The 15,209-nt window shown below is 43.8% G+C and overlaps 1 protein-coding gene across 3 annotated transcripts in view; it reads right to left on the reverse strand.

The window, feature by feature from the left end:
• LOC122559492 (DENN domain-containing protein 5B-like) overlaps positions 1-15,209 on the reverse strand; it is a 359,734-nt gene that overhangs the window by 94,940 nt on the left and 249,585 nt on the right. For 2 of the 3 annotated variants that reach the window (XM_043708996.2, XM_043708995.2), the window contains 3 exons: positions 11,787-11,918; positions 7,520-7,672; positions 7,323-7,401 (listed from right to left, as the gene is read on the reverse strand). In XM_043708996.2, the coding sequence (XP_043564931.2) occupies positions 7,323-7,401; positions 7,520-7,672; positions 11,787-11,918 (364 nt within the window). Of the gene's footprint in view, positions 1-7,322; positions 7,402-7,519; positions 7,673-11,786; positions 11,919-14,161; positions 14,273-15,209 lie in introns of all 3 variants that reach the window. The other variant, XM_043708993.2, reaches the window with a different exon arrangement.

Genomic DNA, 15,209 nt, shown 5'->3' on the forward strand with positions numbered 1-15,209 from the left:
ACCTTTCCACAAATATTTTCCTCTAATCGCCTATAAACCTCCTGCCTTTCACTATAAAGTTATACACACTTTCTCACACTTGTGTGCAATTTCCAGATCCTAAATTCTCCTTTTAACAGAGTATTACTCAATGCTCTTGATCATGGTTATAACACAATACCAGAAAGCCATGTCAGTGATCAGGAGACAAGTTTAGACCAAGACAGATTCAGTTGGTTGATCCTCCAGGAATGTCTAACAATCTGCAGGCATTAAAGACTAATTCCAGAACACTGCCGTGAGTGACCCCAAGAGTCACAGAAGTATTCAAAGGAGATTGTGTGTGTATGTTGAATCATTCTCATTGAGCATTGTTGGTTTATTAATTACAAGGAAATATTGGAAATGGGAGAAAAACAGCTGTTTGCCTGTACATGGTGGCTCAAAGCAGTGTGTCATGTGATCAAACTTTCAACAATGTTCCAATCAAGAGGTGATAATCCAATCTGAGCCATGTCAGAAGTTATAGGCCTAATAATTTGAGCAAAACAATTCCAAAGCTCCCACAGTCCAAAGATGTGCAGATGAGGTGGATTGACCATGGTAAACCGACCCATAAGTGTTCAAGGCCACTCAGGCTAGGTGGGACTCGGACATAGCCTGAGGAAGTCTCACCATTGGGTCAAAAGCCATCTGTTCTTCTGAGCTTCTTCCACTCACCATGGAACGTCTCAAACTGCACCTCTACTGAATTCTAAAACAAACTAATCTAATTTTCCTCAGAATAAACATTCTATCTCTTTTAGCTATTTTTAATAACCTGTTCAGCCATGTTCTGGCACACCTCCAGACAGGTGGGACTAGAACCGGGACCTTCTGACTCAGAGGCAGGGATAGTACTATTTGTGCCACAAGACCCTTTCAACGTTTTTAAATATGTCCCTAAGGTGCATGTTGCATAGAGTGTCCATTTAATTCACAGAGCAAGTGAAAATGGTGGTGTGGGGGCAGGGTCATAGTCAGAGAGTCACAGAGGTGTACAGAATGGAAACAGACCATATGGTCCAATTCGTCCATGTCGACTAAATATCTTAAATTAATCTTGTTCCATTTGTCAGCATTTGGTCCCCTGTATCATTGTAAGCTCTTCCTATTCATATAGCCATCCAGATGCCTCTTAAATGGTGTAATTGTACCAGCCTCCACCACCTTCTCTGGTAGCTCATTCCGTACCCGAACTACCCTCTGCCTCAAAAAAGTTGCCCCTTGTGTCCCTTTTAAATTTAAACAGTGGCACCACGTTAGCCAACCTCCAGTCTTCCGGCACCTCATCTGTGACTATCAATGATACGAATATCTCAGCAAGAGGCCCAGCAATCACTTCCCTCACTTCCCACAGAGTTCTAGGGTACACCTGATCCGGTCCTGGGGATTTATCCATCTTTATGCATTTTGAGACAACCAGCATCTCCTCATCTATAATATGAACGTTTTTCAAGATGCTGTTATTTGTTTCCCCATATTCTCTATCTTTCATATCCTGCTCCACAATAAACACTGATGCAAAATCATTGTTTTGTATCTTACCCATCTCCTGTGGCTCCACATGCAGGTTGCTCTGCTGATCTTTAAGGGGTCCTGTTCTCTCCCTCGTCACTCTTGTGTCCTTAATATATTTGTAGAATCCCTTTGGATTCTCCTTAACCCTATTTGTCAAAGCTATCTCACGACCCCTTTTTGCCCTCCTGATTTCCTCTTAAGTATACTCGTATGTCTTTATATTCTTCTGGGGATTCACTCATTGTCTATATTTGACCTATGTCACTTGACTAGTGATCCCGAGACCACAAGTTCAAATCCCACCATGGCATTTGGTCTGATTTAAGTTCTATCAGTCAACATAGAATTGAAAAGCTAGTAAGAGTGATCTTTAAACTGTTGGTAATTGTTGCAAACACCATTCCACTCACTAATGGTCTTCAGGAAAGGAAATCTGCCATATGTATCAAGAGGTTCAGGTTAATGTACTGGGAACATGAATTTAAATTCAATTTAAAGATGTGGAATATAAATCTAATCCCAGTAATAATGATCATGAAACTATCTCAATTGTCATAAAATATATCTGGGTCAGTAATTATCATCAGGGAAGGAAATATTGTGTCCTTACTTGGTCTGGCTTACACGTGACTCCAGATTCATGTGAGTAATATGATTGACACTTAACTGCCCTCTGAAATGGTCTAGCAAGCCAATCAATTCAAGGGCAGTTAGGGATGGGCAACTCACGTTGTCCTTCCCAACAACATGTACACCTCCTGAAAGAATGAATGCTTGTGCGATTAATTTTGAATTTAATCCAAGGTCTATTGCCTTTAGTTCTAGTTCTGGTCAACATGAAACACCACATCAATTGACATTACCTCATCCCTTTAAAATCTTAAAAGCAGCAAAGTGTCAGAGATAACTCCACAGAGGCAGGTATCCTGTCACCAACTCACTCTATTTACATGTGGAGAGTCCTTGACACTGATTCAGCTCCCTCAGAGCCAGCTCCGAGAGTGAACAGTTCCCCTGACTCTCTGTTTATATCTGTCACCCAGGGCTCCATGGCTGGGGACCAGATTAACAGCCCCAATCAGGGAACTCACGTTCAACTGGCTGACCTTGTTACAATCACTACAGTGTCACCTCTCGGTATCCAATATTCCAAATACACTAACTATCCATAAGGAGTAGGATTACCTCACCATTTTATCTCAATACTGATCCTTAAACACATCTGGTTGGCTTTACTCCCTGCCACCTAGCAATGTGAACGCATGAGTTGGGAGCAAAGGCAGGACATTCAGCCCCTCAAGCTTGCTTTCTTATTCTATAAGCTCATGGATGATCTATTTTTATTCTGAATTCCACATTCACTCCACATAACCTTGTATGCAGCCGCTCAGAGATGTTAGCCCAATTTCAGCTATACGCTGTGAGCAATGGACCTAATAATTTGGGCAGAGTTACTCATGTATCTGAATGGAGAGGCCCAAATATTGAGCCTTGATTTCCATTGATCTATTTACCTCTGCCTTAAAAAGTTTTCAATGGCCCTGCATCCACCATCTTCTCTGGCAGACAGTTCCAAAGGCACAACAACTCTCTGGGAGAAAAGATTTCTCCTCTTCTCTGTTCGCTGATTTTCAAACAGTGCTCCCTAGTTCTGGATTCACCCACAAAAGGAAACATCGTCTTCACATCCTCATTGTCAGGAGTTGGCACAATTCAATTAAGTCTCCCCCTCACATTTCTAAACTCCAACAGAAACAACCCCAGTCCCCAACCTTTCCTCAAAAGACAACACACTCACTCCACCAACCTAATAAATCTCCTCTGAACTATCTCCATTGCATCTGTTTCCTTCCATAAATAAAGAGATCAAACTGCAGTTTAAGAAGTAATTTTACCAATGTTCTGCACAAGTGAAGCCTTACCTTTATGTTCAGTTTTTCTCAATAATAAAGGATAGCATTAACTTCCTAAATTATTTGCTGTACCTGCATCCTAACACTGTACTCATACACTAGCTCTTCTGCAGCCCAGAATTCTGTAGCTGTTCTCCATTTACATCTTACTCTTTTTTAAATTCTTTCTACCAAAGTGAACAATTTCACATTTTCCCACATTATACTCCTTAATGCTAGAATTTTGCCCACTATGTATCAATCTAGAGTCCTTATGTATTCTTCACCTACCTTTGTGGCAGCTGAAAATATACCCACTGCTTCCCACATCGATGCCACTGATGTGATTTGTAAAAAGCTAGACCCTCAGCACGGATCCCTGGGAGTCCCCACGCATCACATTTGACCAATCAGACAAACAGCCGTGTATGCATAATCTACTTTCTGTCAGCCAGGCAGCCAATCCTCTCACCATGCATCTATATGAGCCTCTACACATGTGCAATAACCCTTTATGTGACAGCTCGTCAAATACTTTCTGTTAATCTGGCTGTAATACAAGGGGAGGTGATAGCCTAGTGGTATTAGCGCTGGACCATTAATCCAGAGACCTGATAATATTCTGGGGACCTGGGTTCGAATCCCACCATGGCAGGAGATTGAATCTGAATTCAATAAAAAAAAAAATCTGTGATTAAGAGTCTAATAAGACCATGAATCCATTGCTGATTACCAGGGGCAAAAAACCAATTGGTTCACTAATATCCTTAAGAGAAGGAAACTGTTGGCCTTACCTGATCTGGTCTATATGTGACTCCTGACCCACAGCAACACGGTGGACTCTTAACTGCCCTCTAGGTAATTCAGGATGAGTAATAAATGCTGGCTTAGCCAGCGATTCCCTTATCCCATGAATGAATAAATTTAAAAAAGGACATCAAGGGCTTCCACTTATGTAGAGCATGTGTTAGTTCCTCAAGGAACTACAATATATTGGTTAAATGTGATTTCCCTTCCCTTCCCAACTATGTTGACTCTTCCCAGTCACCTTCTTGAACAGAATGGCTTCTTTTGTTACTTTACAGTTTAATTGAACCTTTCCCGAATTAAGGGAATTTTGGAAAATTAATTCCAGTGAATCTACTTGCTCATTAGCCACAGCTTTTAAGACTTTAGGATGAAGTTCATTTGGACCCTGGGACTTGTCAGCTTGCAGCTCCATCATTTTGTACAGTACCCCCTTCCCTTAGTAGTTGTAAGTTCACCAAGTTCCTCTCTCTCTTCCAGCTCCTGATTTACAGCTCTTACTGGAATGATTTTGTATCTTTTACAGTGAGGACAGAAGCAAATAATTTGTTCATTTCATTCAACATTTCCTTATCGTTTACTAGTGTGGGGTTGAGCTATACGGAGAAGCTGAATAGGCTGGGGCTATTTTCCCTGGAGCGTTGGAGCCTGAGGGCTGACATTATAGAGGTTTATAAAATCATGAGGGGCATGGATAGGATAAATAGACAAATGTCTTTTCCCTCAGGTTGGGGAGTTTACAACGAGAGGGCATTGGTTTAAGGCAAGAGGGGAATGATTTAAAAGGGGCACAAGGGGTAACGTTGTCACTCAGAGGGTTGTGCTTGTATGAAATGAGTTGCCAGAGAAAGTGGTGGAGTACAATTACAACATTTAAAAGGCTTCTGGATGGGTATATGAATAGGAAGGGTTTAGAGGGATATGGGCCGGGTGCTGGCAAATGGGACTAGAATATCTGGTCAGCATGGATGAGTTGAACTGAAGGGTTTGTTTCTGTGCTGTACATCTCTATGACTATGACTAGGAACTTCCCAGTCTCAATCTCTAGATGACCAGCAGTCACTGGACTTACTCTTCTTTTTTTTCCTTGTAGAAACTCTTACTTATCTTTGTTTACATTTCGAGATAGTTCCCTCTCATACCTTATTTGTTCCTCCTGATTAATTTTTTTCATCATTCTTTGCCATTTTTATATCCTGTCCAAACATCTGACCTGCCACTCACCTTTCCACTATTATATGATTTTTCTTTCCTTAAGTTTGATGCTTCCCTTAACTTCTTCAGCTAGCAATGATAGTAAATCCTCTCCTTGGACTTTTTCTTTATAATTCCAACCTCATATCGTGGTTGCTGCTGCCTTAAGGTGTCATTTTCCCAAAGGTCAATAATTAACCTTCTCCCATTGCACAATACCAAGTCTCATATAACCTGCTCTCTGGTTGGTTCCAGAATGCACTACTTTAAGAAACTTTTGCAAAGGCATTCTATGAACTCCTCTTCCAAGCTACTACTGCTAATTTGATTTTTCCAGATTATGTGAAGACTAAAGCCACTCCTGATTTTCGTTGTTCCTTTATTATTTCTTCTTCCTACATTGTGGTTCCTATTCAAGAATCTATCGATCACTCCCACTGGTGACTTATGTGTTCTACCATTCCTCAGTTACACCGAAATCCTGATCATCTCAATGAAGCTGATGTATTACACAAATGCATCTTTGATTACACCTTCCACCTTTCCCTAGCTTCCTATTTTCCTCAAATGCTATACAACTCCCAATATTGTGGGCGGCACGGTGGCACAGTGGTTAGCACTGCTGCCTCACAGCGCCAGAGACCCGGGTTCAATTCCCGGCTCAGGCGACTGACTGTGTGGAGTTTGCACATTCTCCCCGTGTCTGCGTGGGTTTCCTCTGGGTGCTCCGGTTTCCTCCCACAGTCACAAAGATGTGCAGGTCAGGTGAATTGGCCATGTTAAATTGCCCGTAGTGTTAGGTAAAAGGGGTAAATGTAGGGGAATGGGTGGGTTGCACTTTGGCGGGTCGGTGTGGACTTGTTGGGCCGAAGGGCCTGTTTCCACACTGTAAGTAATCTAATTTAGGATATAATCCTGCAGCCACTTCTCCATAGCGGCTATCAGATAATGTCAATTCAATTCAATGTGCACTACTAATCAATGAATATTTTCATGCATCCTATGAGTTTTCAGATACAGCTTTTAATTTCAACTTTTTGTTGGCATCATAACACCTCGGCTAGACTGTGGTGGATTATTAAGGTTTTTTCTGTCTTTCATTTCCAATATTTATCTTTCTGCTTGTCTGTTTCAACCACTCCACTTGATTTGCTACATCTACCCAAGCTTGTTTCCTCAACCGCACCCCCCCCCTGCCCACCCCCTTGTTCGGTTTAGAGACTTCTCTTCCTTCCCTAGTTCTGCAGCTTGCTAGAACACCACTCCCAGAATGTGTAGATCATCCCAATGATATAGATCCCACTTTCCTCCGTTCTGATGCCAAAGTCCCACAAACTCAAATCCACACCTCCCACCCGGTCTTTGAGCCATTCAATCATTTCTCTGATCATATTTGTTTCTATGTCAACTTGCATGTGGCTAAGATAATATTGATAAATGTTTTGAAGTCCTGCTTTATAATTTAGCACCTAATCCTCAGCAGAACCTCTTTCTTAGTTCTTGTCATTGTATCAATGTAGACTACTCTAGCCCAGAACAGATATCTCAAACACTGGCACTGAACAGACAACACGACCACTTGTCTCACACTCTTTCTTTTGAAGAGCAGTGCCAATCCTCCTTATTATACTGTCCCCTACTACCACCAAACTCTTATTCACTGTCCCCCATATGCATGGTGATTGGTACCATGATGCTGTTGTCAGGTAGCTCATCCCTCCTGCAGCTCCCACTGCCATCTAACAAACACTGTTGCAATTGTTTCAACCTATTATTAATTCAGACACCGCATATCCCTCTCCCCACCTCAATCTCTCATTTATTGAGCACATTACTCCCCTTCGACTTATGCGATTGATAGCCACTTCTTGCAAGCAGATATTTGCTCACCTGGTGTCTCTACTGTTGCCTCTCGCTTCTCCTCAGTCTCCTGATAGTGCAGTAGGTGTGACCAGAGAGCTGACTTCCCCTGTATTAAACGAGGAAAGAACAAATGCTGAGTGATCCACTGAAACATGGGGAGTCCTGCACTCCATGGTGCACAATGTTAAACCTAGGGTCAGGCAGAGCCACTCTGAAAGACACACCTGTTTGATAAGCAGACCATGGCTCCAGATTCTCTCCAACAAGTCACACAGGCTGGCTATCAATGTGTTCTCCTCCAAGCCAGTAATATTGGCCTCTCCATGTCCCAGCTCCACTGCCTCGTGCCCCATCTTTTCCACCAACATCCGTTTAGTCTGCAACAGAAGACCTCCAGTTAGTCACTTGGTGTTATACAACTGGAATATCATCGACAAGAGAGACCCGCTGTACAAACATTTCATCTTGCATTCATCAGGACAGAATCACAAGAATACCAAATCCTAAAGTGAGCCACAATTTATTCTGATTGAGGAAAAGCTGCTGCTTGCTTGACCAATTAGATTAGATTAGATTACATTACAGTTTGGAAACAGGCCCTTCGGCCCAACAAGTCCACACCGACCCGCCGAAGCGCAACCCACCCATACCCCTACATCTACCCCTAACCTAACACTTGGGCAATTTAGCATGGCCAATTCACCTGACCTGCACATCTTTGTGACTGTGGGAGGAAACCGGAGCACCCGGAGGAAACCCATGCAAACATGGGGGGAATGTGCAAACTCCACACAGAGAGTCGCCTGAGGCGGGAATTGAACCCGGGTCTCTGGCGCTGTGAGGCAGCAGTGCTAACCACTGTGCCACCATGCCGCCCATACTTTGACTTTGATTGGTCGAGTCATTGCCATGGAGAATGCACCCGTGTACTATGGCCCCTAATTTATGATTTAAATTTCTGTCCTAAATGTGAGATGAAAAGATTTAACAGGATGCCTCTTTGTTCTACATTCAAATATATTCAACCCACCTTGATGCTCATTGAAATAGATCTTACTCAACTGATAAAAGAACATGTTAGAGAACAACAAGAAAACTGAAATTCTGAGAAATTAACCTCCACTGGAGGAGCCTTGTCCCTTGCATTGAGACACCTTTATCCACAAGGTAACAAACTCCAGATCATTTTAAAAAAAAATTCAGGAGATGCCTCGGTATGTTTGATGAGCATTTAGCTAAGATTCATAGGAACATAGGAAACAGAAGTAGGCCATTTGGCCTTTGAGTCTATGCCACTGTTCAATATTATCATGGCTTATCCTTTACCTTAATGCTGTATTCCAACTTTTTCCCTGTAACTTTTGATGGCTTTACAATTGAAAGTGTCATCTCTCTCTTTCTTGAGTGCATTCAGTGACTTGGTCCCTGCAACACTCTGTGGTTAAGAATCCCACAGGTTAACTACACTTTGTATGAAGAAATCCTCCTCATTCCAGTCCTACATTATTTACCCCATTTCTTCAAACTTGTGTCCTCTCTTTGAGAATAGGATTTGGGAGGTCACATTGAGGTTGTACAGGATGTTGGTGAAGCCTCTTCTGGAAAAACATGTCCAGTTCTAGTTTGGGAACATGGTCGGCACAGACTCTTTGGATTGAAGGCTCTGTTTCCATGCTGTATGACTCTATGGTTCCAGACTCTCAACAAGGGAAAACATTCTCTCTGCATCTGGTCTGTCCAGCTCTGCTCAAATTGTATACATTTCAATCACATCCCCTCTCATCGTTTTAAACTCTAATGAATACAGAATCCATCACACCGATGTTTCCTTATAGGACATTCTTGCCATCTCCAGTATCAACCAAATGACTCTGTTGAATTCCCTCTATGGTAATTATGGACAAGAACAGGCACAAGCGACTAGATCAGGAGTAGAACATGCAGCCCATCAAACCTGCCACATTCTGCCTCTATTCCTGATGAAGGGCTTTTGCCCGAAACATCGATTTTTGCTGCTCCTTGGATGCTGCCTGACCTGCTGTGCTTTTCCAGCACCACTCTAATCTAAACCTGCTATGTCGTTCAGTTAAATCAGAACTGATCTGTAACACTGTTTACTGACCTCACTTCCATCTCTTTTAAATTCGATCACACAATTTGAAATTTTCAACTGATCTCAAGCCTCAATAGTCTTTGGAAGGGAGTCCTGAACATTTAAGCTTTAACTTGATGGCTAATCCCACTTTTCTGAATTTTTGCACTCGACAAAGTTTCCTTTCTGTCTACCCTACCAAATCTTTTAGCGGCTCACTTAGATTCCCATTCCTGTACACAAGACAATCAAAGTTCAATCGCTGCAAGTTGACCCTCTGTGGCTGGTGCCAAAGTAATGAACCTGCTCTGCTCCAATTTGCATCTTTCTCAGGTGCACTCTGATCTAACCAGGGTTTCAGACAGATGTAGCAGGACTTAAAACCACCATTTGAATTTCAGCCCCTTTGGGATGATGGTTAATATTCTATTAGCCTGTTGAGTTTTTAAACACATATGTTTCTCCACCAGTTTTTAGCGATTCCTATACTGTGGCATGGTGGCTCAGTGGTTAGCACTGCTGCCTCACAGTGCCAGAGACCTAGGTTCAATTCCAGACATGGGTGACAGTCTGTGTGGAGATTGCATATTCTCCCCCATGTCTGTGTGGGTTTCCTCTGGGTGCTCCAGTTTCCTCCCACAGTCCAAAGATGTGCAGGTTGGGTGGATTGGCTGTGCTAAATTCTCCACAGGATTCAGGGTGGGTTAGCCATGGTAAACACAGAGTTACCGGGATGAGGTGGGGCATTGGAACTGGAAGGGATGCTTGTTGGTGCAGACTCAATGGGCCAAATGGCCTCTTGCTGCACTGTAAGCTTTCTACAATTCTATACATGTACCTCTCAGTTCCTTCATAGTTCATAACACTGTATTGTTTAGTGAAAAGCTCAGGTCAGATCCCTGGAGGACACTACCAGGGGTGTGTTACTAACTGGTGTGCAGATCTCTTGACCCTATACCTTGCCTTTTACTTCATAATGTCATCCCCACCAATCCATTCTCGCTTCGCACTCTTGCCAGCTACCTCGCAACTCCCAGCTGTCAGTCTGGCTGAGTTAAGAGTAGTTCTGCCCAACTCCTAAGATTGACAATTCAGGCCCTACTTCAGAATGCCAGCTTGGAGAGCCAGGGAACAGAGCAGCTTCAAAGGCGGGCGTTTGGCCCACTGTGCTTGTCCCAGCGTTCACGGAGGATCCATTCGATTATCCAACTTGCCTGCCCTTCCCCGACAGCTTGGCAATTTTGAAATCCATTTTGAAAACTACTGCTGAATCAACTTCTACCAACCTTTCAGGCAGTATTTGCCAGATCATCATCACTTGGTACATGTTTTTTCCTAATCTGTGGTTCTTTAGCAAATGTCCTTAAATCTGAGTCCTCAGATCCTCCCTAATTTCTCACACTTGCATGATTTTGAACACCTCTATCAAAAGTCCCTTTAACCTTCTCTACTCAAACAATAATCCGATTTCTCCAATGTGCTCAACAAACAGCAACCTTTTAATTCAGTTCTGTTTTCCTAAGCTCCCCTCTGCCTCCTCCTTGACATCCTTCCGAACAGTGGATTCCAGAGCTGGACATGACATTCCAAATGAGGCATAACCTTTCAAGGGTTAGTATAACTTCCTGGATTTTGTGTGCTGTTCATAAAGCCAAACATTCCACGTGATTTTTTTTTAACCAGCTTTTTTAATTCTGTCCTGCCACCTTCACAGACATCATACAACTGTAGAATCCCTACAGTGTGGAAGCAAGCCATTTGGCCCATCGAGTCCAAACCCACCCATTGAGGAGCATCCCATGCGGAACCACACCCCAGTGGCTCTTCCAACCAGTGTGGAAGTAGGCCCATTGAGTGCTTACTGACCCTCCGAAGAGCATCCTACCCAGACCAACACTGCCACCGCCTCCTCCCCCATCCCTGTAACCCTGCATTTCCCATGGCTAAACCACCTATCCTGCACATCCCTGGACAATATGGGCAATTTAGTATGGCCAATCCACCTCACCTGCACATCTTTGGACTGTGGGAGGAAACCGGAGGAAAACCACACAGACATGGGGAAAACATGCAAACTTCACACAGACAGTCGCCCAAGGCTGGAATCATAACCCGGGTCCCTAGCGCTGTGAGGCAGCAGTGCTAACCACTGAGCCACCGTGCTGCCCCACTGGGAACATCCTTCCTGCATGAACCCTGTCAAGGTTCGGGAGTCAGAACAGCTCCACCTCTCTGTACCGAAGGCCCCAACAGCAGCTGAAACCCCATTGAGATGAGGAATTAAAACTCAGTACCAGGCAAAAGAGAGAGGGAGGGGAAGAATTAACCACTTCATTCACCTGCTCTAACTTTGTACTCTGATCTTTGCATAACTGAGAAAAACAAAACAAACAGGTTACCTTGATGCGACATTCTTTGAGCAGACCTTCGACAAACTTCCAGTTAGTCTGTGCAATGACAGCAGGGGAGAGGTCGGAGAGTTTGGGTTGCCGTAGGCTTTTTCCAATACTCCTGGCCTCCTGGATGTATTTCTGTTAACAAGAGCAGATGTATTGACGTTGGCTCCATTGAAATATCCAACAGACTCCTGTGATATCATCCCTCACTGACCCGTATCAGAATACAAATGACACAGAAAACATAGGAGTGGGCCATTCATGGCTCACCATACAACTCAATAGCCTGTTCCTGCTTTTCCCCTACATTCTTTGACTGCCTTAGCCCCAAGTGCTCTGTCAAACTCCTTCTTGAAATCATACAATGTTTTGGCCTCGACTCTTTCTATAGTAGCAAATCCCACAGGCTTAGTGGGTGAAGAAATTGCTCCTCCTCTCAGTCCTAAATGGTTTACCCGTTATCCTTAGATAGTGACTCCTTGTGATGGGAGGAGAGGGATGGGGCTAGATCTTTCTTAATATGCCAATCGCTGGTCAATCCAATGAGACCCAGGGCTTGAGCATCACTCCCTTTCTGTTTTTATTTAAGAACTGTGGATTTGAGGTGTTCTTGGATCACAAACTAATGTAGATCATCAAACAGGAATGATGAATAAATGGTGCAGGACAGGGACAGCAATGTTCAGAAGTCATGCAACTTGAAGAAAAGAAAGGGGGAAGAAGGGGGGAAGTGGGGAAGGGGAGGAAGAGGAGACAGGGGGAGCAAGAGAAGACGGGGGAGGAAAAGAAGGAAGTGGCAGAAGAGAAAAAAGGGAAAGGAGGTAGGAGCAGTGAAAGGGTGGAAGAGGAGAGAGGGAGGAGAGGAGGAGGGAGAACTCATTAAATATGAACAACAGAAAATGTGAGGAGAAAGCTGGTAATATTGTTCGATCGCATAGCAATTGACTTTCTTTGGACCTAACAATTTTTCTGCACAGCCAGTGTCTTCCGTGACTTCTTCCACATCCTTATCTCTTTACAGAACTAAATCCTTCCTATAGGACAGACAGACATTTCCTCTTCCCGTTACTGCCTTCAAACAGAATCAGATTTCACTGACTGCTTTCCAGAACACAAATTACCAAAACAGAACAGGTTAATTTTCTCGGTAAACCACAAATGCACAGTCGTGTTGTTCAGTCAAAGGGTGAAGTGAGGAGTCAAAGTTCAAGTGCCACTCTGCATCACATCACATGAGTTGAGCGATGAGGAAGGTCTGAGTGGATGAGCAGTGCAGGGAGTACACAAGGCGGGGAGGTGAAGGTGAGCAATTGACAGAACAAGTCTCGGGGAGACGCAGTGAGGTAAGGTGCAGTTGGGTGAAGGAGATACTGTAGGGTCACTGCTACATCAGAGTCCCTTTAAAACTGGGTTGGAGCACATTTATGCCAGCTCAAAGCAGGCCTATGGCACAATCCACTGCTCACGCACCAATAATTGGAATTAAACTGGCAACATCGAACTGAAATGACTTATGCAAAATAAGAAACAAGCCTTTGGGATAGGATTGTGTGGGTAACATGGGGGTGATCATTGGAGCAGAGCAGATAGAGGCTTCACCCAGCATGCAACAGCAGTGGGAGGACTCTTGTGAAAGGGCAGTATCCCTACCTAGGGACCAGGAGGCCTGAGATCAAGTCCCACCTGCTCCATTAGTCTGTGATAACATCTCAGAACAGCTCGATATAAAAGACCGCTTATTGTGAAAGGATAGGTTGCTTAAATGTCTCTTAAGCATCAGCGATTAAAGGGTGACTGGAGTAAGATATTGTTGAAAAGAGTTTTAAGATCCTTGTTACGGAGGATCTATTTGGTCTGATGTGTGGGCTAGCTAGAACAAGGGGACACCATTAGAAAATTAGAGTCAGGCTAATCAGGAAGCTCCTGTTACGAAACTTGGAACTCTCTCTCCAAGAAGTTGGGGACACTTGGACGATCAGAGCTTTCAAGATCACAATTAGTCAATCTTCAAGTCTGAGTACTTGGAAGAAAAGCAAAAGAGTTCAATGGCAGATCACCTACGGTCTACGCTATGGGGGAGGCACAAAGGGTTAAATGGCTGACTCTTGTTCCTACTTTTCTGGCTCTGGGAGGACCAAAAATCATGTCCATTCCCCAGCGCTTGATTGACAGAAAAGAATAAGACAAGTGACCAATGCTGACTTTTGAGTTAATCTTATCAGACACTTGAAAGAGGCGTTGGAGAAGGAGTTTGAGTTTAGTCAGCCAAGTGCAAATCCTGCTTCGGTGAGCTTGCCTGACAGATCTCGTGAATCAAAGCTGTGGATTATTAGAGTGTCTTATCATACCCCTTCACACAGAGCCCGAGCCCGACATACCAGTGAGCACTCGGAGAAGGATTTTTTGGGAGGTCGTACAGGTGGGTGCTGCCCCTGGTCCCACTCCCAGAAAGCCATAGAGTTGTGCTGGACCAGGAGGCTTCCAGCTGGCTGAAGGCAAGAAAGGTCAATGCAAAATGTGCGAGGGCAAGAGAAAGAACAGAAGTTGGTAAAGAAAAGAGGCACGTGAACACAAAAAGTAAGGCAAACCATCTTCAAAAGTAACACGAATGATAAGCAAAGTTTCCAAACCTGGTGGATCCATTCTGGCAAAACGCAGAGGGGTTAGTAGAGTTGGCCTGAGAGAAACCTGATCAGATTGTGTGTACAGTTTTGCTGCCAACTGTTGATTTTTAAAAAAATTTAACCTATTTTTCTAATCAACTTGTTCTGATGGTATTACACACCTCTGGAGTAGGTAGGACGTGAACCTGGGCCTCTGGGTCCAGGGATAGGGACACTACCACAAGAGGTCCCCAAGACAACCATTGATTTTTAAAGCAAATAATGTATTTTTTTCTAATCAACCCATTCAGGGATATGACTGTACACCTCTGGAGCAGCTGGGACTTGAAACTGGGCCTCACGGTCTAGGGGTAGGGACACTACCACTGCACCACAAGACGGCTCAGGGGCCTGCAGCTCGTTTTTTTCTAAAATTAACCAATTTTTCGAATCAATCTGTTCAGAGATGTGATTACACACCCCTGGAGCCAATGGGACTTGAACTTTGGTTTCCCCAGTTCAGAGATAGGGACAGTACCACTGCGCTACAAGAGGACACCAAACCAACTGTTGATAGCAGAGTCCCTGTATTAGGGACAGGAGATGCATATCAGAAGTCATTTCTGAGTTGTATCCACTAACTCTTGCTCCTAAGTGAAAAATTGGCAGCAGCTTCAGTTGTGATACTATTATTGCAAGTGTGTTGAGGTCCACTGAGACTGCACCTGGAGTATTGTCTATAGTTTTGGTCTCCTTACCCAAGGAAGGACATACTTGCCATGGAGGGGAGTGCAACAAAGACCGATCCCAGCATTGTTCTGTG

The sequence above is a fragment of the Chiloscyllium plagiosum genome, unplaced genomic scaffold, assembly GCF_037043375.1.
Source record: "Chiloscyllium plagiosum isolate Xiang-an unplaced genomic scaffold, Cpla_swu_hap1 HiC_scaffold_19, whole genome shotgun sequence".
NCBI classification, from domain to species: domain Eukaryota; kingdom Metazoa; phylum Chordata; class Chondrichthyes; order Orectolobiformes; family Hemiscylliidae; genus Chiloscyllium; species Chiloscyllium plagiosum.